Here is a 26,721-nt window from a genome sequence, read left to right on the forward strand (position 1 = left end):
AGGCATTTAGGTGAAATCTTCAATCTGGATCGTCACTTTGTAATCCCTATAACTTTTTCTACGTTTGGAATTTGGAATTAGCTATTAGAGACAAATTTATAGAGAATTGAGTTAGAGTGCCTATGTTCTATGTCCCAAATCTCAACCTTCTGTTGCTTCGACCTTTACCTTTTACTTTGTGAACTAGCTTATTTACCCTCGTCCGTTCACGAAAACGCGAGAACCCTTGCTCATTTAACACTATATCCGGGCACCGATGCAGCGACTCTTGCTTTGACACCGTACTCGAGCCATACGGCGCGTTGCTTCCGGGAAACGACCTAGCTTTAGCGCAATAATGTCTTTGATTAATGTCATGGGGGTTCGGCTATATTTTTATGTTGGTTGCCGAAGACCTAACACAACCCTCCTCCTTTATCCGGACTTCAGACCGGCTATGTACCGCAAGTGTAACATAGGCAGAGTTACTGTGCTTATTTACTGTTTTTGTTAATTTGAGTTGTTTGTTTTGAGTTGATTTTGTGATTTAATTTATTAATAATTCTGATTCTGTGATTCTGAGCTGCTGGTTTTAATTTATTTTTGCTTGTTTTGAGTTGATTTTGTGATTTATTTGTATTCAATTTCTACTCAATCTATTTGTTCATTGTTGCTGATTGTTGTTCATTGTTGTTCATTATTTGTTCGGTTTTGCTGATTGTTGTTCATTGTTCATATTTGCTGAATGCTAGTAATTTTATTTTGTTGTGTTTCTGTTTCTGTTTTTTTAATTATTTGTTCATTGTTGTTCATTGTTGTTGATTCCTAGTATTTGTTGTTCATTATCTGGTATTGGTTTTTGGCAGGATATAAGAAGAGAACTTGGAATCAATATAATTGATGAACAGAAGGTGCAATTCTCTAAGGTAATTGGTCTTTCTACACATGTCTCGGTTGCGACTTTTAGTTTCAAGAGAACTAGATGGGCACAATGTATTTATGTTTTGCCTGCATTTTTTTTGTGAGAAAGTGCATTTCAATTACAAGTTATGAAGTTCTTTGTACTATGAAAGATGTCTTCAACATTCTACATATATTGATATAATGATATTAAAAATAGAAAGGAAGAATTTTATTGTTTGTAATATACCTTTAGATGTGTTATTTTCTTACATAATGCAATGACACTTATGTTAGTCTTGTGTTATCTTGTGTCATTTAATAGAGTTAATTCATTTGTTTTACTACATTTAGGAATTTTTTGGCATGTTTGTGAAATTGTGATTCTGAGTTTTATTTATTTTAATTTCTTTTGTTGTCAAATTTCATTGAATCAAGATTTTTGTTAGTTATTGCATATTTGTGTTATATGAGCTTAATGTTATAATTTTGTGAAATAGTATGGCAAGCTTTTCTTTGAGTTGATTGAAAAAACCGAACAAACCGAACCAAACTAAACCGATTTTAATTGGTTTGGTTTGGTTCGGATGGTCTTAATAAAAAAATCGAATCAAATCGAACCACAGTTTAATTAAACTATTGGATCGGATGACTTTTTTTTAAAAAATCGAACTAAACCGCACCGCAAATGCCCCTAGTGAGAATGCATAGTACTCCAAAATAAAAATATACTTGGTTAGAGGCTAGAACACGCACGGCGGCACAACCCCCTCTTTTCTCTATCTCTCACCAGAGACCACCTGCCACTGTCAAGGCTCGGCAGCCTCGGAGTCTGTAAGGGGTATGATTTAGGAATAGAGAAGAATTAATCAATCAAAAAAAATTTAGAGAGAATTAAGAGGAAGAGAGATAATTCCATAAAAAAAATTCCAAAAAAAGAACTATATTCATTACTCAATTCATGTCCTCCTATTACCCTTCTACTATATCTATTTATAGTAATTCAAATACTAATAAAACTATCCTAATTGGGCCTTGGCCTATATTTTACTCGTTACAGAGTCACCTTGGCCCGCGCCGAAGCTCCTCTGTCCGACTGCTTCTCGGCGCTTCTCTGGTTGAATCGAACTGTCGTAGATGCTTCACGGCCACGGTGCTGCACTGCTTCTCAGTGACGACGACACCATCAAGAGCTGCGAGGTGCGACGGTCCGTGCGCTGGCGCTTCTCTGCTCTATTTTCCGGCGTTGCTGCTCCCGTTCGTCTGCTTCTTCTCTGCCACCATCAGTCCCCGCGAAGGTTAGCCCCGCCACGGCGAAGCTCAGTTAGCAACCACCTCTGCTCAACTGCCCCTTTCCCTGTTCTCAAGCTCAGGTAAACCGATTTTTTTCCTTTTTTATTTTAAAAAAAAATTAATGTTGATCTTTAGAACTTCTGATTAGTGTTTTGATTATTGTTCTGATTAGTATTTTGATTATTGTTCTGACTTCTGATTACCAGTAATGGTATTTTCCCTCTCTTTTTTTTTTTTCTGGAAAAAATTAATTAGTGATGCTATTTTGGTGTTCTGAATTCTGATCCTTGTTCTGATTACCAGTAAATTGAATTTTTGCTCTGATTATTACCTGTTTTTTTTTTCTGATTTGTTTCTAATTTAGTTGATGCGGTTATTGTTGATTTTTCTGATTATTGTTCTGTTTATTGTTATTGTGCTTTGGTGTTCTGTTTGTTTATTGTTCTCTGAATATCTCTTTTTACAAATTATTATTAAAGTTCTGGTTTTCATCCGCTTTTTACCTGGCATCATTGTGGCTCGAATGTGTATAGGTTTCAACGAGTTTAAGATTAGGTTATGGTCTAAAAAATAGGCTTGGTACATATTTAGGCTGGGTCTGGATTAAGACAAACCGGTTTCACTAGTCCATATATACCCCTTATAATCAAATCAAAGTTACTATCTTTTCATAACCCATTTCTAGAAACAGATTCATTTACTTGAAAGTTAAAACCTTTTGTAAATTTTGTTGGCCCCTTCAAATAATGCCGCCCTCAAAGCTCTACAACGCACTGTAAAATTCTATATTATCCAAATCTCTCGCTCTCACGCGTTTTCTCACCTTCCAAATTCGTTCCCTTTCATCAACGTCTGCTTCTGCTCCTGCTACCCCATCACAGGACCATGTCTGCCACCTCATCCTTGAACAGAAAACTGCTTCCAAGGCCATTGAAACTTTCAGATGGGCCTCCTCACTACCCAGCTTCACCCACTTCCAATCCACATACCATGCCTTGATCCATAAGCTATGTACTTTCTGTTGTTTCGACAGCGTTAAGCAAATGCTTGACGAAATGCCTAACTCAATCGGCACCCTCCTGGCGATGAAATCTTTGTCACAATTGTCTGCTGCCAGCATGACTCGTGCAGTCATCAAGGTCCTTGACTTAGTGTACAAGTTTCATAGCAGTCCTTCCTTAAAGATATACAACTCCATTCTTGGTGTCCTTGTGAAGGAGGACATTAGCATAGCTAGGGAGTTTTTTTAGGAAGAGTATGATGGAGTCTGGGGTTGTTGGGGATGATTATACTTTTGGGATCTTGATGAAAGGGCTCTGCTTGACCAATAGGATTGGTGAGGGCTTTAAGCTCTTGCAGGTGATCAAGTCTAGCAGAGGGGTCACACCAAACACTCTGATTTACAACACCTTGCTTCATGCACTTTGCAGAAATAGAAAAGTTGGTAGGCCTAGAAGCTTGATGTATGTGATGGTGAAACTGAATGGTGTCACATTTAACATTTTGATATCCGGGTATTGCAAAGAGGAGAATTTAGTCTAGGCTCTAGTTATTATTTAAAAATTAAAAGTACCTAGCTTAGTTAGATTTGTACAAGTTTTTACTTCGTTTATTCTAGATCAATGTAGTGCACTCATAATAATATTATACACACTAAGTTGATATGTTTGTGAGTTTAATTAGTTCCCATAATTTCAACTAGCATAAGCAAATTCAAGTGCACATGGGTAGAAAACTAGAAATAACATATATACATAACAAGTTTCATTATCATCATCTTGGTAAGCCATCGTTGGGTTGCGTTCTTAATGTGAATTCCATCGAAGATCTAACAACGATATTTTAAATTCCCACATGGTTAGCTAATGATCCACCTTTGGAATAGTATTGTCCAAGGAGTATAACTTCAATGTGTATTGTAACTTTTCTTTATATTAATTTGTGTTACATTAGATCATGTGTAATTTAAATTTTAAAATCAATGAAATCTAATACACTACAAGATACAAAGATAAAAAATATAATATAAAATCAACCCAATTCTTTTCAAATATATGACAATCTCAACAAATTTTATAGTATATAAGCATTAAAATTAAACTCAAAATCAAATTCATTGAGATACCTTTAGATATGGATCTGATTTTATGTAAGATATGAATAATGAATACATAAAGAGAAAACAACAATAATTTTAAAAATGATGGTATATAACTAAGTCTTTTTAGTAATTAAATTTAACTAAATTAGTCTAATAATTTATTAGTATAACAAAATCCATCTTAATAAATGCATGTATAAATTTGAATAAGATCAGCGTTAAAATATATTGAGATGTTCATTAAAATATAATAAAATTTAATTATGAACTTAATTATAAAAATACTTATTTAGGTAGTATTTCTCTAATTTTAAAATTGGCTTCACAAAGCACGTCTGGAAAACAATAATGAATTTATTAAAGAGAGAAATATAATTAATTAGTTGCTATGCATTCACCAAGTTTGCAAATTGTATGCTCAAATAATTAATCATTATGTTTGATAATAAATCATTTTTCATGAGAATTTGGAATAAAATTAGAATAATAAACGTAAAAAAATCAATAATTATAATTGAAATATAGCAAAATAAACGAACCAATCCAAATTCTTCGATTTGATGTAACTAGAGAAAAAGAACTTGTTTAAATGTTATTAAGTTGTTAAAAATCTTTTTTTAAGAATTTTTTTAAATATATTTTTTTATTTTTTAGTGTGAATAATAATTTTTTAATAATAAAAATAAAAGCACTAAAAAATAATAAAAATATTTTTTTGAAAAATTATAATTTATATCTTTTTAAAAATCTTTTTTCTTAAAAGATGTTTTAACATAATAAATAAATAAATAATATTTTATGTTATTATATTTAAATATAAGATTATTTTGCCTTTTTTAAAAACTTCGCTTATACTACATCTGCGGTACATAGCTGGTCCCAAGCTCGAATAAAGGAGAATGGTTGTGTTAGGTCTTCGACAGCCAACATGAAAATTTAGGTTGTTATTGCGCTAAAGTTAGGTCGTTGTTCGGAAGCAACGCGCTGTATAACTCGCGTACAATGTCAAATGAGTAAGAGTCACTGCATCGGTTCCCGAGTGTAGTGTTAAATGAACAAGGGTTCCCACATTTTCATGAACGGACGAAGGTAAATAAGCTAGTTCACAAAGAAAAAGATAAAGGTAAAGGTAGGAACGATAGAAGGTTGAAATTTGGGACATGGAACATAGGCACTCTAATAGAAAAATCGATGAAGGTGGTAGATACCATGGCAAGGAGGAAGATTAACATCATGTACCTATAAGAAACAAAATGGGTCGGTACGGACGTTAGGGAGTTGAATACTTCTGGGTTCAAATTTTGGTATACAGGAAAGGTGAAGAATCGGAATGGGATAGGTATTATCGTGGATAAGCAGTGGAAGAAGGATGTAGTAGATATCAAGAGGGTGGGAGATCGGATCATTGCTATCAAACTTGTGGTGGAAGGAGATACTTTTCATGTGTTTAGCGCTTATGCACCGCAAGTGGGTTCGGACGAGTAAGACAAGATAAGGTTTTGGGAGGATTTAGAGAGTTTGGTCTAAGACATATATTCAGGAGATAAGATTTTCTTAGGAGGAGATTTAAATGGCCATGTTGGAAGAGAAGTGGTTGGGTATGAAAGTATTCACGGAGGCCATGATTTTGGGGTGGTCAATACCGAGGGTAAAACTATTTTGGACTTTTCCTCAACGTTCGACCTTCTCATCGCAAATGAATGTTTTAAAAAAAGAGACGAACATCTTATAACCTATAAGAGTGACCTGACAAGCTCTCAAATCAACTTCTTCTTGTTGAGGAGAGTCGACTGAAAATTTTGCATTAATTGTAAAATTATTCTGGGAGAGAGTTTAACAACACAACATAGGATGGTCGTCATGGATTTTTGCGTTGAGTAAAAGTTGAGAAAAATACATCATATGAAAAATCCAAGGACGAGGTGGTGGTAGTTGAAAGGTGAGGAGGAACAAAGAAGCTTCCTAAGACAGGTAGGAGAAGAAGCAAAGTGGATGGAGATGGAAGTGCGGAAGAGATGTGGAGGGAGATGACAGAAGTTATTAGAAAAATAGTAAAAGAAAGTTTTGGTAAATCAAGAGGGATAGGACCAAGAGACAAGGAGTCCTGGTGCTGGAATGCGAGTGTACAAGAAAATATAAAGGTAAAAAGGGAGTGCTTTAAGGTGTGGTCTTTGTGCCGCAATGCAGATAATTGGAAAAAATATAAGGTGGATAAGAAAGAGACAAAAGTGGCTGTAAGTGAAGCAAGAACTAGAGCATAAGAGGGTTCCAGTCTTTAGGCACGAAGGAAGGAGAAAAATGTATATATAGAATTGCAAAGAGCCGTGAAAGAAGAACGAGAAACTTGAATAAGGTTAAGTGCATAAAGGATAAAGGCGGAGAGATTTTGACTCAAGAGGAGAAGATTAATGAAAGGTGGAAGAGTTACTTCTACGTGTTATTTAATGAAGAACAGAAGACTCTTCCGAGCCTTGGTCGATTATGCATGAGGGAAGAAGATCAAAACTTCAACTACTATCGAAGAATTCGAGACTTCAAGGTAAAAGAGACTCTAAAGCGGATGAAACATAGCAGGGCAGTAGGACCCGATAATATTCCAAGTGAAGTTTGGAAAGGACTTGGAGAGAAAGACATCAGCTGGTTAACCAAGCTTTTTAATGAGATTTTAAAATCAAAGAAAATGCAAGGTAAATGCAGAAAGAGCACCTTGGTACCTGTCTACAAGAATAAGGGGGATATTAAAAGTTGCGAAAACTATAGAGGGATCAAGCTCATGAGTCATACTATGAAGCTATGGAAAAATGTGATAGAACGGAGGCTGAGACAGGAGACACAAGTAACAGAGAACCAATTTGGTCTTATATCAGACATATACACCACTGAAGCGAATACCTGTTAAGAAGGATGATGGAGAGGAATCGTAGTAATAAAATAGATCTACATATGGTGTTTATTGATTTGGAAAAAGCATATGATAGAGAACCAAGAAATTGCTTATGGAAGGTTTTGGAAAGGAAGAGAGTAAGGATCGCATATCTTCATACAATTAAAGACATGTATAATGGGGCTACAACTAGTGTGAAGAATCAGTGGTGTGATAGAGAAATTTTTTATTGGTATAGGATTACACCAGGGATCATTTTTAAGTCCGTATATTTTCACATTAATCTTGGAAGTACTCACAGAGTATATCCAAGAGCCTATGCCATGGTGCATGCTTTTCGCCGATGATATCATCCTTATGGAAAGGTCAAGGGAATACCTAAATAAGAAGTTGGAGGAGAAATGCTCTAGAAGTGTATGGTCTGTGTATAAGCCGTAGTAAGATGAAATATATGGAATGTAAGTTCGGCCACCGAAGGAAAAATCCTAATACTGAGGTGAACATTGGAAAAAACATCATATGAAAAGTTAAAAGTTTTAAGTATCTTGGGTGCATCATACAAGATAATGGATAGATTGAACATGATGTAAATCATAGGATCCAAACAAGTTGTCAAAATGGCAGAGTGCGTATGGTTTTATATGTGACAAAAAAGTGCCTTTAAAACTTAAAGGTAAATTCTGTCGCATTGCTATCAGACCGACTATGCTTTATGGTACAGAGTGTTGGGTGGCCAAAAGGGAACACGAACATAAGTTAAGTGTTGCAGAGATGAAGATGTTGAGACGGATGAGTGCTCATACGCGATTGGATAGAATAAGGAACGAAGATATAAGAGAGAGAGAAAGAGAGAGAAGAGAAGAAGAAGACCGATAGAACACTCAGTCAGGAGGGTGGATGAGATGGAAGATGGACAAGGGATGAAAGGCAGAAAAAAATCTAGGAAGACCATTCATGAGGTGGTCAAACGAGATCTATATGTAAATGGTCTATTTGTAGACATGATACATAATAGAACTCAATGGCTTCGTTTGATCCATGTAGCCGACCCCACCTAGTAAGACAAGGCTTTGTTGTTGATGTTAAAATCTTTCTTTTGGCCATAGCATTCGGAAAAATGATTGAACCCATAAAGAAAGGAAAAGATCCAATGGGGAAACTTCTAGAACCAATTTTAGGGTTTTATCAAGGGACTTAGATACCATCATCGAGGATCCAATCGATACCTCCAACGTAGATAAAATTCTCTTCCCTTTTTCCGTCGACAATCATGTATGTTGTTTTCGAAGTCCCATACTATCCTCTTCTCATATCGATGAAGTTCTCTCTTTCTTTCCGACTTTGCCGAACCAAGAGCGGTTGATAAAAAATGATATTTACATGGCTCTCTTTGGTGACAAAACTCGCACTTTTCGAAACAATCCCAAAATTTCTAAAAATACACTCTTTTTGACCTTGTTTAAGAAACTCGAACCTGATAAAAGAAATTTTGGGCTACAAGTGGAATCTATGACCTTCGACTGTCTCGATATCAACTCACTACTCATCATTGGATGATTGGAGTTGTTATTTACTTTTGGAGTCGAACAACCAACAATCTACACTTTCTATGTGGAATGGTAGGCCCAACTTTGTAGTTGCTACAATAACAAGTCTCTCTCTTATGGAAACCGTTATTACGCATGACTTAAAGCCATCGAAAGAATACAAACTCAATTGGAATAGTTCATCTTATGTGGAATTCATTGGAAACAATATGGGACAAGGTGATGACCCGTCACTGATGAAGAACACATTGTGTTCTCGTGCTATTGGTTATATAGGATAGTCTTTTGTTTGTGCAGTGTGACAATGTAGAAACTCTATCAACCATTGGCAATACTAAGCCATGAGAGTATATCGAGTTACTGCCTGGCTAAACTCCTTTTAGGAAACTTATATGAAGAGTTAGGTCTAATGGTTAAAAACCTGCTAGATTGATCTCCTTTCAAGGCTGGAGGTCCACTATGGTTATTCCAATTATGGTTGAATGCTGTCTTTGAGAAGTTCATGGTGGTTGATGGCGCTTTTCTCGCAACAAAACACCGCATTGAGGGCGATAAACTGTCAATATTGAAGCCAAATTTCTCTAGTTCCTCTGTGGGAGAGCTTTTTACCAAGCTTTACGATGCCAAATCCTTCTAAAACGGATCTCAGCTTCACTCTTTTTGTCAAGCACAAATGTGGCCTGGTTTCAAGCCTCTAGAAAACAAAGAGGGACAGCGCCTCAACAATAACACCTGGTCCAGTTTTAATGTTATCCAAGTGTTTGTCATTGGTTTTGTGGTATACAAAAAAGCTCAATATCGAGTAACACTTTATTTTCTTCACCTAGTTGCTAGACAAATAGGATTTTCTCAAGTATTACCAGCTCCCCTTGGGTCGAAATTATCCAGCTAACTTGGTCAACAAGTTTATAATTTGAAGCAAATTCATCAACTCTTGAATCAAAATAAAGGTCGTCGATTTAATTACGATCCCGTTGACTTCATCTCCAGTTGGTGAATTTGCTTAAGATTTTGATCACATTGTGAAAAATATTTTTGCCACTATTTAAGGAAAGATTGTCACAAAGCAACTGGAGATGAAATCAACGGCATTGAAATAAACGGGATTGTAATCAAATCGACGGCCTTTATCTTGATTCAAGTGCTAATGAATTTGCTTCAAATTATAAACTTGTACCAAGTTGACTGGATAATTTCGACCAAGGGAGCTGGTAATGCTTAAGAAAATCCCATTTGTCGAGCAACTAGGTGAGGAGCATGAAGTGTTATTTGATATTGATCTTTTTTGTATACCAGAAAACCAATGGCAAACCCTTGGATAGCAGTAAAAGTGGACCAATGCTGCCTTTTTTGTTTTTAGACTTGATTATGGAGGCTTGAAATCAGGACCACATTTGCACTTGACAAAAGAGTGAAGTTGAGATCATCGTTTTAGAAGGATTTGGCATTGTAAAGCTTGGTAAAAACCTCCCAAAATAAATCTCCCACAAAAGAACAAGAGAAATTTGGCTTCAATACTAACGGTCTATTGCCCTCAATGCGGCGTTTTGTCGGCGATAGGAGCGCCATCGACTACCATGAACTTCTTGAAGGTAACATTCAACCATAATTGGAATAACAATAGTGGATCTCCATGAGAGGAGATCGATCTCGCAGATTTTCAACCATTAGACCTAACTCTTCGTATAAGTTAATAAGTTTTCTAAAAGGAGTTTAGCCAAGCAGTAGCTCAATGTGCTCTCATGGAAGAGTGTTGCCAATGGTTGATAGAGTTTTTGCATTGTCACATTGCGCAAACAAAAGACTATCCCATATAGCCAATAACACAATGTGTTCTTCATCAGTGACAAGGTCATCACCTTGTCCCATATTGTTTTTGATGAATTCCCCATAAGATGAACTATTCGAATTGAGTGTGTATTCTTTCTATGGCTTTAAGTCATGCATAATAATGGTGCCCATAGGGAAGAGACCTGTTATTGTAGCAACTTTGAACAAAGTTGGGCCTACCATTTCACATGGAAGGTGTAGATTGTTGGTTGTTTGACTCCAAAAATAAAGAGCAACTCCAATCATCCAGCGATGAGTAGTGAGTCGATATCGAGACAGTCGAATAAGGTCATAGATCCCACTTGTAGCCCAAAATTTCTTTTTGTTAGGTTCGAGTCTCTTAAACCAGGACAAAAAGGGTGTACTTTTAGAAATTTTAGGATTGTTTCAAAAAGTGTGGGTTTTGTCATCGAAGAGAGCCATGTAAATATCGTTTTTTATAAACAGCTCTTGGTTCGGCAAAATCCAAAAGAAAGAGAAGACTTCATCGATACTACAAAAGGGCAGTAAGGGACTTAGAAAACAATGTACATGATAGTCGACATCAAAAGGAAGAGAATTTTGTCTACGTTGGAGGTATCGATTGGATCCTCGATGATGGTGTCTAAGTCCTTTGGTAAAACCCTAAGGTTTGTTCTAGAAGTTTTTTCCATTGGATCTTTTCCTTTCTTTGAGGGTTCAATCATTTTTCAGATGCTATGACCAAAAGAAAGATTTTAACATCAACAACAACAATAAAGTCTTGTTCCACTAGGTGGGGTCGGCTACATCGATCAAAGGACGCATTGAGCTTTATTATGTATCATGTCTACAGAAAAACCATTTACATGTAGATCTCGTTTGACCACCTCATGGATGGTCTTCCTACTTTCTTTGCCTTTCACCCCTTGCCCATTTTCCTCCTGACTGGGTGTTCTGTCAGTTTTCTTCTCATATGTCCAAACCATCTGAGATGCGATTCTACCATCTTTTCCACAATAGGTGCTACTCCAACTCTCTCTTGTATCTTCGTCCCGTATTTTATCCAATCGCGTATTACCACTCATCCATCTCAACATCTTTATCTTTGCCACACTTAACTTATATTCGTGCTCCTCTTTAGTCGCCTAACACTCTGTACCATAAAGTATAGTCGGTCTGCTAGCAGTGCGTAGGGGTGTTCAAAACCGATCTGGACCGATCTAAATCGACCAATCGAACCAAAAAATCGAAAACCGAACAAACCGAAAAAACACATTTTGCTATTTTTGTTACGGTTTGGTTTGGTTTTCGGTTCTGACAATGAAAATCCCAACCGAACCGAACTAAACAGGTATATAAAAAACCATCAAAAACCAAACCCCCCACCCCCAAACGTGACTCTTGAATCGTGACCTAACCCCCCCACCCCCAAACGTAAACCTAGCTCTAGCTGCTCTCTTCTCTCAATCTCGCACTCTCGCTCTCTGCACTGGAGTCTCGAGCTCGAAACCATTCCTCCCACCACCTGGCAGCGCCTTCGAAGCCTTCTTCCCAGCGAGAACTGATCCAACAACTTTCTTCCCAGCAGCGCGGAAGCCGGAGCCTTCTTCCCAGCGAGCATCGACCCAGTAGCGTTCTTCCCAGCAGTGCCGAAGCCTTCTTCCCACCGAGCCACCCAGCACAGCACCACCCAGCAACGTTTTTGGCCACCCACAGCGCAGCACAGCACAGCACAACACAACACCGACCACCAAGCCACCCAACCACCGATTCAAGTGAGATATGGAGCCCGAGCCTCCGAGTCAAGTATGTAATTAAGTAGTTTGACTAATTTCTGTTCAATAATTATTGTTCATTGATTCATTGTTGCTGGTTGTTGTTAACTTGTTATTGTTTTATTTGTTTCTCATTGTTTAGGGAAATTTGTTGTTTTATTTGTTTTATTGTTTTACTTGTTATTGATTCACTGATTATTTGATTTCGTTGTTGCTGGTTGTTGTTTTCTTGCTGGTTCAGTGTTCATTGTTTTATTTGTTGTTCATTGTTTAGGGAAGTTGCTTCTGATTCCTGGTTCACTGATCATTGTTTAATTTATTTGTTTTCCTATTTTTAATCTATTTGTTGTTGTGTTTCTGCTGTTGAATTATTAGACCAAAGAAATTGGATTGATAGATAAAAATGATAGTAAAAAAATGACAGTTTGTCCTGTTCATTATAACACTTGTAGCTTTGGTTATGATGTACTAGGAAAGAATCTGCATGCACGCTTCCCCTTTCCCTGTATTGGAAGATATCATTCGATCACAACATGCACAAACGACCATAAATTTTCTTATCTGAGAAAAATGTAAGGTTTCATTTTCTAGGGAATTGATGGGATTATAGACATATGTACAATAGTAGTACAATGATTTGGTGCTTGAAATTTTCTAGGCTTTGCAATTGCAAGCATTATTAGTATTTAGTAATTTGGTATGAGGTATATAACTGATGTTTGTTAGTCAAGGCCGCAAGGTTAACAGTTACTGCCATGTGAAACTTTGGAGTTGAGCTAGGCATCACATGCGCTTATGTTAGAGTATGGATATCTGGAGTTGATTAAGTGCTTCTCAGTGCCGTTTTTCATCTCTAAATGAATTGCTGTGGTTTTCTTTGAATATGAGTATCTTGATAAGATTGGGATGAATTGTCAATTCTTTGAATCAGTGACTTTCCTTTTGTTGAAAATTATAGTTGCATTAGTAAAATTGCATATATGATATATGAGTCCTTATAAGAATAAAAGGATAATTTTGGTAGACATTATACATGCAAGAAATGGTCACAAACAGGTAGAAAAGGATGAAGAGGCAACATTTTTATTGACCAAAAAGCTGAGACTGCTTGGATACAAACACTTTTGTTGACGAGTAACATGGTCAGGGTTAGCAAGTTGTGTTGTACAGTAGCAATCAAAGATGGAAACACTTTTATTATTACTATTGTTCTTATTATGTAACTGCATTTTGATTTCAGGTTGGTTTACGTAAAGAAGTTTAGCTGTTTTGTTGGAGAAGACACCATAACTTGGCTATCCTTTGATGAAAATTTATATTTATTTTCAGTTATTTTGACTATTGAACTTTTAAACTTCTTTAATTTCCATATTTAAATTTCATTTGTCATCGAATTTCATTTGATCAAGACTTTGTTAGCTATTGTGTATTTGTGTTTGTCGATTTCAATGTTATGACTTTGTGAAATAGTATGGTAGTATTTTTTCGAATTGATTGATAAAACCAAACAAACCGAATCTATCTAAACCGATTTTAATTGGTTTGGTTTGGTTCGGATGATCTGGATAAAAAAATCAAACCAAACCGAACCGTAGTTCAATTAAACGATTGGATCGGATGACTTTTCTCTCAAAAACCAAATCAAACCGCATCGCGAACACCCCTAGCAGTGCGGTAGAATTTACCTTTAAGTTTTAAAAGCACTTTGTTGTCACATATAAAACCAGACGCACTCTACCATTTTGACCAACTTGCTTGAATCCTTTGATTTAAATCCTGTTCAATCTCTCCATTATTATGGGTGGCAATGGGGCGGATTTTTATCCTACCCAACCCCGCTTCGCCCTACAATAACCCGCATAGAACCTGTCTCGTTTCTACCCGCAGGTAGTAAAAAGTTAAACCCTAACCCGCCCTACCCTTACCCACCGCTATAATTATTAAAATCCAACAAATAAAATAAAATTTAAAATTTATATAACCATCATTGCATACATAACATAAATTAAAATAAAAACTTAAATATAATATAATATTATTAATTATTTGACTAACTATTTTATATATATTACATATATTATATAAGTTGGGGGCGGGTTTAACCTAAACCCGACCCCGCTCTGCCCAATCCAAGAACCCGTCTCGTTAAAAACCTTCACCGAGTGGGTAGGGGTGGGGTGAGTACCCACATGTTCGGGTAGTATTGCCACCCTTATCCATTATCTTGTATGATGCATTCAAGATATTTAAAACTTTTAACTTTTCATATGATGTTTTCTCCAATGTTCACCTCTGTATTAGGGTTTTTTCTTCGGCCGCCGAACTTACATTCCATATATTTATCTTGCTACGGCTTATGCGAAGACTATACACTTCTAGAGTTTTTCACCACAAATTCAACATCTTATTTAGGTCTTCCCTTGACTCTCCTATAAGGACGATATCATCGGCAAAAAGCATGCACTATGGCACAGGCTCTTGGATATGCTCTGTGAGTACTTCCAAGACTAATGATCCCTGGTGTAATCCTATATCAATAGAAAATTCTTCTGTCACACCACTGAGTCTTCACACTAATTGTAGCCCCATCATACATGTTTTTAATTATACGAATATATGCGATCTTTACTCTCTTTCTTTCCAAAGCCTTCTATAAGAGCTCCATTGTCACCATGTCGTACATTTTTTTCAAATCAATAAACACCGTATGTCTATCCATTTTATTACTATGGTACCTCTCTATCACCCTTCTTAACAGATGTATCGTTTCAGTGGTAGATTTGCTTGACATAAAACCAAATTGGTTTTCTATTACTTGTGTTTCGTGTCTCAGCCTCCGTTCTATCAGCTTTTTTCGTAACTTCATAGTATGGTTCACAAGCTTGATCCCTCTATAGTTTTCGCAACTTTGTATATCCCCTTATTGTTGTATATAGGTACTAAGGTGCTCTTTCTCCACTCATCTTGCATCTTCTTTGACCTTAAAATCTCATTAAAAAGCTTTGTTAACCAATTGATGCCTTTCTCTCCAAGACCCTTCCAAACGTCAATCGAAATATTATCGGGTCCTACTGTCATGCCAGTTTTCATCCGCTTTAGAGCCTCTTTACCTCGAAGTCTCGAATCATTCGATAGTAGTCGGAGTTTTGATCTTCTTCCCTTATGCATAACCGATCAAGGCTCGAAAGAGTCTTCTGTCCTTCATTAAATAACTCGTAGAAGTAGCTCTTCCACCTTTCATTGATCTTCTCCTCTTGAGCCAAAATCTCTCCGTCTTTATCTTTTATGCTCTTAACGTGATCCAAGTCTCTCGTTCTTCTTTCACGACTCTTTGTGATTCTATATATACATTTTTCTCCTTCTTTTGTGCTTAAAAATTGGTAGAGACCCTAATATGCTCTAATTCTTGCTTCATTTACATCTACTTTTGTCTCTTCTTAGCCACCTTATATTTTTTCAATTATCTGTATTGCGGCACAGAGACCACTCTTTAAAGCACTCCCTTTTTGCCTTTATCTTTTCTTGTACACTCGCATTCCACCACCAAGACTCCTTGTCTCTTGGTCCTATCTCTCTAGATTCACCAACACTTTCTTTTGTTGTTCTTCTAATAACTTCTATCATCTCCTTCCACCTCTCCTTCGCTCTTCCATCTTCACCCCACTTTGTCTCTTCTCCCACCCGTTTTAGGAAGCTTCTTTGTTCCTCACCTTTCATCCGCCACCACCTCGTCCTTGGGTTCTTCGTATGATGTCTTTTCCTCAACTTTTGCTCAACGCCAAAATTTATGGCGAGCATCCTATGTTGTGTTGTTAAACTCTCCCCTGAAATAATTTTACAATTAATGCAAAATTTTCGGTCGACTCTCCTCAACAAGAAGAAGTCGATTTAAGAGCTTGTCATGCCACTTCTATAGGTTATAAAATGTTCATCTCTTTTTTTAAAATATGTATTTGCGATGAGAAGGTCGAAGGTTGAAGAAATGTCCAAAATAGTTTTACCCTCGGTATTGATCACCCCAAAATCATGGCCTCCGTGAATTCTTCCATACCCAGGCACTTCTCACCTAACATGGCCATTTAAATCTCCTCCTGAGAAAATCTTATCTCCCGAAAGTATGTCTTGGACCAAACTCTCTAGATCCTTCCAAAACCTTATCTTGTGTTGCTCGTACGAACCTACTTGCGGTGTATAGAAGCTAATCACATGAAAAGTACCTCTTTCCACCACAAATTTGATAGAGATGATTCGATTTTCCATCCTCTTTACATCCACTATGTCCTTCTTCCACTGCTTATCCAAGATAATACCTACCTAATTCCTAATCTTAACCTTTCCTACATACCAAAGTTTGAACCCAGAAGTTTCAACTCCCTAGCCTTCGCACCGACCCATTTTGTTTTTTGTAGGCACATGATGTTAATATTCCTCCTTTTCATGGTATCCACCACCTCCATGGATTTTTCTGTTAGCGTGCTTATGTTCTATGTCCCAAATCTCAACCTTCTGTTGCTCCGACCTTTACCTTTACCTTTTTCTTTGTGAACTAGCTTATTTACCATTGTCCGTTCACGAAAATGCGAGTACCCTTACTCATTTAACACTACACCCGGACACTGATGCAGCGGCTCTTGCTCATTTGCCACTGTACGCGAGCCATATAACGCGTTGCTTCCGAGCAACGACCTAGCTTTAGCGCAATAACGTGTTTAGTCTATATCATAGTTCTGAAATTGAACCGAACCGATCGATTCAAATTGGGGTAACTAGAAATCGATCTCCAGACCGGTTCGGTTAGCCTCATAAACCGTCTAGCAAAGAACCAATCGAACCAACGGTTAACCGGTGAATTGCCAAAATCGGTCAATTTTTTTCAAGGTTTCCAGTTCAAAAACCCCTTCAAACGACGCTGTTTTAAATTCTAAAAAAAATTAATAAAAGGAAACCCTAAATCCCTAACACACCCAAGCCCCATTCCTCCCCTCTCCTCTTTGAAACTGAACTGCAAATTTTAATTTGAAAGCACAAAGAACCCTAGCCTTCCAGCCCCTAGCTTTGCAGCCATCGCAACCGCCAAAGCCCTGCCACCACGCTTCATTGTCATCGCCGAACTTGTCTTCGCTGGGTAGAGGCATCGCGTGCAGAAGCTCCGTCGCTGTCGCAAGAGCTGTGTCGCCGTTGTAGGAATCTCTGTCGTCATCCTTGGAAGCTGTGTTGCCATTGTAGGAAGCTCCCTCGCCGTCGTGTGGAAGCTCTGTGGCCGTCGTCGTCTCCCTTGTTCAAGCTCTCTCTCTGTGTTCGTCGGTGTTGCCGTCTCCTCAGTCGTCGCTGTCACTCCCCTTCCTCCTCGCTGTTTGTAAGCATTGTGACTTGGATTCTTATAATACTTAGATTTTGATTGTTGAGTTATGTAGATAACTAATTTTAATTTGATGATGACAAATACTATTTTATTGGGTTAAACACCTAATTAGTTTTGATGGTCTTATTTAGTGTTGTAGACCAAAAATATAAGCATAGCAGCAGCCCAAAATGGAACAAAGAAACAAAATCTGCTATTGTCGGCAATATTTACAAACGAAGCCCAAATGAGAAATGATAAAGAAATCACATGGGCTAAGAGGTAAGTGAAGAGAATCCAAGCTCTAGGTACATCACTCAAGGTGAAGCCTTCCAAAGCACTTCACAAGTGTGCTTCGGTCAGAATCAGAATGAGAGAGAGAGCTTCTTCTTCTCCATTCATTCACTAGAGAAGAAAGAAAGAGAAAGGTTAAGCAAAAAGCAAAGGTCTAATCACCCAAATCAAACCCATTTAGGCTAAGTTAGCAGTTAAAGGTGATTTATTTCCATTTGCATGCAATTTACTTTCTTCACTCCTTCTCCAACTCTCTGCTACTCCAATTTGGGATAAATGGAGAAAGTGATTTCTGATAATCACTGCTGTGAATCAAAGGCCAAATTGTTTCTTGGGGACATAGCTCTTACTCAAGGGTTCAGATATGGGTTTACCACTGAACAACTTTTTCATTGCTACCCTGAGGTTTTCGGTCAAGCTCAGATTCAAAATTCCTATTTTATGGATTAATTGAAAATAGTGAAATGGTAAGTTGGTAAAGCACACAGCTCGAGGAGTTGAATTGGAAGAAAGCAACTCAACAACATTGAAAGAGGTACAAAAGAAAATTTTTCTTCTTTCTGAAGGCAAGGAGGGAGAACTAGATTTTGAGTTTGCTCTGAAGAGTTTCTCTGTGAAGAATTCATCAACTTTGGACAGTGTTTTCTAGTAAAAGAAGCATTCCGCCAAGATGAAGAACTTAATCAGAGTCAACTGAATCCGGTTCAACTTATAGCAACAGAGGCTGTTAATGTATTAATCTCCTTCATGTTTTATAGTTTGTATTTCATTTTCAATGTATATCTTTCTGTAATTTCTTGAGTGGAAAAAGGCTGAAAGAGAGGAATCAAGAAAAAACCTATGAGTGACAAAAGGCTGAGTGATACACTTGAGAGAAAAGCCTAGAGTGATTTCATATTTCTTTATGTTGTTTCTATTGTCTTGTATCTTGTACCTGTAAGGTGTCCCTTTCTTAGTTGGGTTAGCACTAAGAGTGAAGAGTTAGTTATTAGCATAACCAAGTCAAGTTAGTTGAGAACTTGAGAGAAAAGGATTGTGTGAATCCTATGTAATTGGTGTATGTAATACTTTAACTATAGTGAAAATTCCACCACAGTTGTGATGGAGAATGGATGTAGGTTGCGTGGCACAAGACAACTGAACCAGGATATATGCCTGTGTTATTTCTCATAAAGTTTCTGCTGCACAGTTCAAACAGATTCTAAGTAAAAGTTTGTAAGTAAAGGCTTATTTCATTAAAATAAAAGAAGGTCATAGATTCAACCCCTATTCTCTAAGCCTTCTACAACCTTCATTGATAATACTGTGTTTGCCGGTGTCGCTGCCTCCTTCTCGTCTCTTCTGTGTTTGCTCATTTTATTGTTAATAATTGAGTTGCTGATAGAGGGTTTGTCATTTTGAGTTACTGATTTTGTAAATTTTTTCTTGTTTTGTTAAATTTTCTGGAAAGAATTTGTTATTGATCCTCAAATATTTTGTGTTACTGATTTTGTGAATTTGTTATTTTATTTTGAGTTGCCAATGTTTATGAAACTGGAGTTGATTATAATGATCCCTCAGATTTTGAATTGCTCTTCTGTTGATTTTAGAGTCTAATTTTCGGATAGAACTTTGTTGCTATTGCATTCTTTTTTTTTTGTTGATTGTAACTATTGTGAGTTGCTGTTTTTTTTTTATTTTGTTTTTGTTGATTATAGTGATTCTGAGTTGTTGTTTTTTATTAGAATGATTTTAGAATAAATTGTTAATTTTTTCGATTAAGTCTGAGTTGTTGTTGATTATAATTTGTGGTGAAGAGTGTTTTTATTTGGTTAAAAATTTTCTTATGAAGTTATTTATTTTGGTTTTAGAAAGCTTGAAACTCATCTCAATTTTATTGATAAAAGATTATAGGTTGAATTTATATATTTGAAATTATATATATATTTTTTAATAATTTTATTTAATATTTAATTAAACTGGTTGAATTTTGGTCGAACTAGTAAATCCGTAATTTTATCGGTTTATTGACCGGTCCGATTTTTGTAACCTTAGTCCATATCATGAAGATTTGACTAAATTTTTATGTTGATTGTCGAAGGCCTAACACACCCCTTATCTTTTATCCGAGATTAGAATCGAATATGGACTGCAAATATAGCATAGGCAGAATTCTCTTAATAAATAATAATTTAAAAAAATCTTTTTGTAAAATTCACCACACCCTACCAAATAAAGTAAAAAAATTGCATTAATGTAAAAATGCATACATAATAGTTAAGGGTGTTCATGGATCGGATCGTATCCACAGATCCGTGGTAAATATCCGCATCTGATCCGAAAATTGCGGATACGATCCGATCCGCAAATTGATCGGATCAGATCGGATCCGATCCGCACGATTGTGGATCGGATCGCGGATATCTGCTCTACATCCGCGTATCCGATCCGCGGATCTGCAGATCTGCACAATAATAATTAAAAATAAATAAATATATATGTTTGGTATTATATTTACTTGTTTGTATGTTTTAGTTAGTAATTATTATTCATATATTGTATTATTTTATTTTTGTTATTTAGAAAGAGTTTGATTAAAAATATTTTAGGAATAAATAAGTTTAAAAGTATAAAAGAAATATTTTTATTGAATTTTTTTACGTAGAAATATGATTAAAAAGAGAAGGTTTAATTATGCGGATATATCCGATATTCGATTGCGGATCGGATCGGATCGGATCTGGCACTAAAAAACGCGGATATCATATCCGATCCGATCCGATGAAAATTGTACGGATCGGATCGAATTTTCGGCTATATCCGATCCAATCCGATCCGCGGACACCCCTAATAATAGTAGAATATATCAATATATTTAGTACTTATTTGGGCGCCATTATTTTAATAAAAAATATCTTTTTTATCTTTTTTTAATGAAAAAAGATCTTTTCTTTTTATTTTTTAGCGTAGTTGACAAATTTTTAATAATAAAAGTAAAAGCACTAAAAAAAAATATCTTTTTTGAAAAGTTGTAATTTACTTTTTTTTTAATCTTTTTATGTAATAAATAAATAAAAAATACTTGTATATTGTTATATCCAAATATAATTGATGGATAAAAAGATCTTTTTAATAAAATATTCAAACATAAAATTATTTTTACTTTTTCATAAGATCTTTTAAAAAAAAAATAACTCAAAAAATTTTTTCTTTTAAAAAACACACTCGAACAAGCTCTTAGACCTTGATAAATGCGAAATAGAGGATAAAAAACAAAAAGTTGAATCGATCTATTCTGATTCGTGACTATTTTTTATTTGAAAAAAGGGAAAAATTGAAAAAAAAAAAAAAGCTAACAAACCTTTCATTTATTTATTTTTCATTTATTTCAAATTCCCCATTATAAATTATTTGTGGGCAGACTTTGCAATGCAAAAGTCTACTCTCTCTGTTCCCTTCTCTCCTTCCTTCTCTTAACCTTCCCCTCCAAATCATCTCCATAAACTCCAATTCTGAGGTCAATCGCATTCTTGTTTTTGTTTTTTCGAACTCTCCCACCCTAAAATCACAGTCTCCTTTGGCGTTCGATTCTCTCTCTCCAATTTTCTTCTTTTGCCCCTTTTTCTCTTTCTGTGTGCAGTGTTCGTTTGTTTCCTGTGCCATGGCTTCTGATCTGGAAGCGAAAGCCAAAGAGGCGTTTGTGGAAGATCACTTTGAGCTGGCGGTTGAACTTCTCTCTCAGGCCATTGATATCGAACCCACCAGAGCTGAACTTTATGCCGACCGTGCCCAAGCCAACATCAAACTCTCCAACTTCACTGGTATCAATTATTTCATTCCTCATCAAGTTTGTGTTTTTCGCATACCCTTTTGCTTGTTTCGTTTGAATTATTTGATTTCTGCTTGGGACTGAAACTGTGTTCAATTGGGTTAATCTTGTGTGGAAGGTAGATTCTGGAAAGATTATGGGAATTTAACGAAGTTGTTTTTTTTTTAATTGCTTTTAATCATTATTGGAGGAGAATTCCTTGCACGTGCTAAGTTGGTGGTTATGAATGATGTCTTCGATTGTTTGCTTTGAGGGTGGAAAAAAGTAATGTTCTGAAACAGTTGTCTTTTATACAGTGTTTACTCTAGTGTTATTCTCTCTTTTGCACACGTTTCCCTTTCTTTGCTTCATGTGTGTCTCTGTTTTCCATGTACTTTAGTTCTGTTTTTGTGTCTCCAATATGCCTTCTCAAGGAAGAGCTATATTTGGCTTGAAAGATGGGCAATGCTCAACTACTTTACCATATACTTAAATTCAATTGAATGGTGCGTGTACTCCTGTGTTCAAAGAAGATAATTTGTACAGTTTTGAACCTCCATATAGAATTAATGTATAATACATGTCTATAATAAGAATACAATGCTTAGAGTTAACAGGTTGATTTCCGGATGAAAAGAAAAGGTCATTTTGTTTATCATATGTTAATCTCTTTTTGATAAGACTTCTGTAATTGGACAATGAACACATGATTGACCTATCCCATGTTTATCTAATTGTTCATTTGTTTAGGTTTTGAAACATGATTCCTTATTCCTTATTTCACTCGCTCATTCCTCCCATGTTTGTTGTATATGTACTTTTTCCTGTGAGCTTTTGATATTGTGTGTGTTTTAGGTGTAAATAAACATTTACTTTTGGAGATTTAGTTGTGTTCATTCACTATTTTTGGCTAACATTTATGATTTTGTGCAGAGGCTGTTGCTGATGCAAACAAGGCAATTGAGTTAAATCCTTCTCTATCAAAGGCATATATGCGTAAAGGGTAACTAAAGCGCTACCTGCTCTAAAAATCTTGTCTTGGATTTGTTTGATTTTCACTTACTATTCATATGGCGTTTTTATTTGGGTTAGATTATGTTTCTAATGCATTGTCATGAGTTAATTTCTTCCCGATCTAAATATGGTCAGTTTTTGATGATTTGTCTTTTTATTGTTATGTGAAAATATGAATAGTTTTCATTGTTATATTAAATATCTGCATCATGTTATGATGTGGTTGCATCACGTGGAATCCCTAATGGAACAAAGTGATGCAGTTTTGGTGATGGTTGCCTCAACTCGTGTTTTCATCTGACAACATACTACATACTATTTGATGTGCTGTGCAACTTATTGAATCAGATCTCTCCATATTCTATTTGATATTCCATGTTTGTGTTTAACTGCTGTAATCGATAGGTTCATTGATTAAATTCTGATATGTTATTTTGGTTGCAGCATGGCGTGCATGAAACTTGAGGAATATCAAACTGCTAAGGCTGCTCTAGAGGTCGGTGCTTCATTAGCTCCAGGAGAATCAAGATTTGCTAAGTTAATCAAAGAATGTGATAAGCTTATTGCAGGTAAAGTATATTTTTACGTGCTAAAATTCTTTCCACTTTTTAATCTGGTATTTTTTCTCTTGTCTACTTCTGGTTTGTTTTTAAGTTATATGTTACTCGTGATTGCCCCTTTGATGGTTGAAAGGGAAAATTTTGCATACACATTTAGTTTGGCCATGAACTGTCTAACTCTTGATTGGGTATATTATGTTGAACAGAAGAATCTTATGACACACCAATACAGGAGAAGACCACAACACAGGAAGAATCAGCAAACGAAGTTCAGCCTGAGAATGTTCTTCCAGAGCAGCCTCCAGTTTCAGTGGTTAAATCTAAATATAGGCAAGTAAAAGGCGCTTCCTGGATTTTTTTTTAACTCCTCTATGCTATGGATATTGCTTTTGCCTATATGTGGAGAGTGCTAGTACTGATGTAATTATTGTGTATATTTGCAAATTGTTTTCTTTGGTATTTAGTTTTTTATGAGCATTTCAAGAATCTTGTTGCAGATTTTTTTTTAATTTGTTGTTTTCTTCCGGTTTCTCTGTATATTGGTTTATGATTGGGACGACTAATAAATAGCTCTGTCTGGAATCTTTTACCTTGTAAATATTGGTATTGCTTATGTACGTTTTGAAAGCATATGTGCATCTGTCATATTTCTTGTGAACGATGGTTCTAATCAACTAGCCATTTTTTGTTTATGAAAAAAAAATTGCAGGCATGAGTTCTACCAGAAACCTAATGAGGTGGTTGTAACTGTATTTGCAAAGGGCATTCCAAGGGAAAATGTTACTGTTGACTTTGGCGAACAAATAGTATGGTTCACATTATAAAACTATCTCGTCAGTTGTATGCCTTTTTTATTACACTTTAGAATATATTTGATAATTGGATTCTGCACTTTAAACGATTTTTTTTCCCTCCTCTTTTTGCAGCTGAGTGTTAGTATTAATGTTCCTGGAGAAGATCCATATGTTTTTCAACCTCGGTTATTTGGAAAGGTATATGAATGTGAGGTTCCTTGTTTGTATAAGCTTGGGCACAGGGACAAATGTAGCTTCCGCTGTAAATTGGTTTGGTTTTAATGTGGGTATTTATGTCTGGGTGGTAATTTTATGTTATCTCAGCTACATTATTGTTTCAATTCAAATAGTTTTGGTTTGAATTTTTGCTGTGGTTTCTTCACATATATCAAAACTCATAAAATTATGGAAAAATATAGCTGATCCTGTATTTGCAAAATATGAATTAACCACCCGTGTATGATCATTTTAGCTATGCTTTGTTTTTGTTTTTGTTTTTTTTGGTATGTCATTCTTACTGGTTTTTGTTTTCAATCAGATCATACCTTCCAGATGCCGATATGAAGTTTTGTCCACAAAAATTGAAATAAGACTCGTAAAAGCAGACCCTATTCACTGGACATCTCTTGAATTCACCAGAGCTACAGTTCCACAAATGGTTGTTGTCCCATCAGGTAACTTTATATTGTAAGCATGTAATATGCATAATCTTAATTGAATCCGCAGTAGTTTTCAGTTTGGCATGAGTAAAAGGGTCTGTCCAGGAGTATTAGATAGGGATTTGAAACAAGTTCTGCATGTTCATATATCCCCCGAAATGTATCAAAATTCACATGCTAACATGCTATATTCCTTGGCCTAAATTTTGCAGCCACAGGAATCAATAGACCAACTTACCCATCCTCAAAACCAACAAGGGTTGATTGGGATAAGCTTGAAGCTCAAGTAAAGAAAGAGGTTTGTCTGCTGCTTATGTAAAAATGTATTTAACTCCATTTCAGTGTGCCTCTTACTCATGATATTGTTTATTTCAGGAGAAAGAAGAAAAGCTTGATGGCGATGCAGCTCTAAACAAGTTTTTCCGGGAAATATATCAAGATGCGGACGAGGATACACGAAGAGCAATGAGAAAATCATTTGTAAGTTTCATATTTGTCATCTTGTTATGTATTGAAAGAACACAACTGATGCTGAGAATTCTAGCAAATTTTGTATATATGCTAAGCATTTGGTGCTTGTTAAATTTTTCTTGCAGGTGGAGTCTAACGGGACAGTGCTGTCAACAAACTGGAAAGAAGTGGGATCGAAGAAGGTGGAGGGAAGTCCTCCTGATGGCATGGAGTTGAAGAAATGGGAATATTAGTCTGTTTTCTTGACAACGATTATGTATACTGAGTGTGGGATTATGCTGTTGAACAAAATGCATATTTGACTCTTTTGTTATTTTTCATGGAGATACTCTTGGTTAAGACTTAGATAGTGCATGGTAGAGTGATTGTTTTCTTGGGGTCTGCTGGAATATAATGCAGTTCTGGTCATGTCTGTTTCAAATGATGCTTCTTTTGTGTCCTGATTTCTACTAATACATCAAGGGAACCAAGTATGAATTTCATAAATAAATTTGAGTTCAAATATCTTAATTTAGCAATTAGATATAGATTTCATCAATAAAAATTTTCTCATTTTTGTTTACTTCTAGAGCTAATAGAAGGGATAGGAAACGGTAAAATTATTCAAATAATAATGACACTTTCGTTACAAGGATATTGGATATTAACATCATATTGTGGAAAATGGTGTCATTGAATTCAAAGTTGCGGCTTGAGTATAGAATGGATCGTTCTATTTTTACGGGGCCATTTACCTTGACTTCCTGAACGAGTTTAAACCCCAAAGTGGCATCCGAGTTTGGCATCATGCTTTAAAATTGTTCATGATTCTTGATTCATTTTCAATTAACGGCATGTTGATGTATGTTGATGATGTGGATCATTAGTGACACGTGTCACTTTATAGTTTGGTCACGTGTAATTGTATAATGACAGGTCAATCAATAATATGGAGTATATTAACGTAGACGATTGTGTCATATGTTGCAATATGATTTATCCACGTGTCATTATTGTACATGCATCAAATTGGTTCTTGACTTTTCATTAAGTGACTTATTTTAGTTTCCAAAATTAAATATTGTATGCCAAATTAATCCCTTTATCATTTTTTTTTATTTTTTTCATAAATTCAAAATTTTCAATATTTTTAGATAAATTTCAATTCTATTTGTTCATGTCGATATAAAATATTTTTAAGATTTTAGTTTTAATACAAATATCTTTAAAAATAATATACAAATCAAAACTTATATGCCACATATGACATACCACACGTTGAAATGCTACATTGCTACGTACTAATTAAAGGGATAATGGATGGATAGTCCTCATCAAAATCATCATTAATTTCAAAAGAGAAACTACAAGCAGAGAGCAGATTGTCCTCACTTTTCAAACATGGATAACTCTGCATTACTAGGACGGTGATGGTGGAGCCATGGAGGTGTTTACTTTGACTTTCATTCATTTAATATGTTTGGAGAATATGCAATAATTCCTCTTCCACAATTTTTCAAACATATGAAGAAAACAAATGCAAGTATTTGTT

General features: G+C 35.8%; 1 protein-coding gene and 1 long non-coding RNA gene across 2 annotated transcripts; both read left to right on the forward strand.

Annotated features, from left to right (window-relative positions):
• Nucleotides 1-1,828: 1,828 nt before the first annotated feature.
• On the forward strand, nucleotides 1,829-13,737 carry LOC112751871 (uncharacterized). The gene is made up of 2 exons (XR_003176508.2): nucleotides 1,829-2,252; nucleotides 13,511-13,737. It is a non-coding gene; the product is annotated as an uncharacterized lncRNA (long non-coding RNA).
• Nucleotides 13,738-19,567: 5,830 nt separating this feature from the next.
• LOC112751872 (protein SGT1 homolog) lies at nucleotides 19,568-25,694 on the forward strand. Its single transcript, XM_025801162.3, has 10 exons — nucleotides 19,568-21,705; nucleotides 22,626-22,695; nucleotides 23,151-23,275; nucleotides 23,473-23,596; nucleotides 23,976-24,072; nucleotides 24,193-24,258; nucleotides 24,599-24,734; nucleotides 24,932-25,017; nucleotides 25,095-25,199; nucleotides 25,316-25,694. Exons 1-10 carry the CDS (start codon nucleotides 21,546-21,548, stop codon nucleotides 25,421-25,423), a joined length of 1,077 nt encoding a protein of 358 aa, XP_025656947.1. The 5' UTR covers nucleotides 19,568-21,545; the 3' UTR covers nucleotides 25,424-25,694.
• Nucleotides 25,695-26,721: the final 1,027 nt, after the last annotated feature.

This window comes from Arachis hypogaea, chromosome 15 (assembly GCF_003086295.3).
Source record: "Arachis hypogaea cultivar Tifrunner chromosome 15, arahy.Tifrunner.gnm2.J5K5, whole genome shotgun sequence".
Classification (NCBI taxonomy): domain Eukaryota; kingdom Viridiplantae; phylum Streptophyta; class Magnoliopsida; order Fabales; family Fabaceae; genus Arachis; species Arachis hypogaea.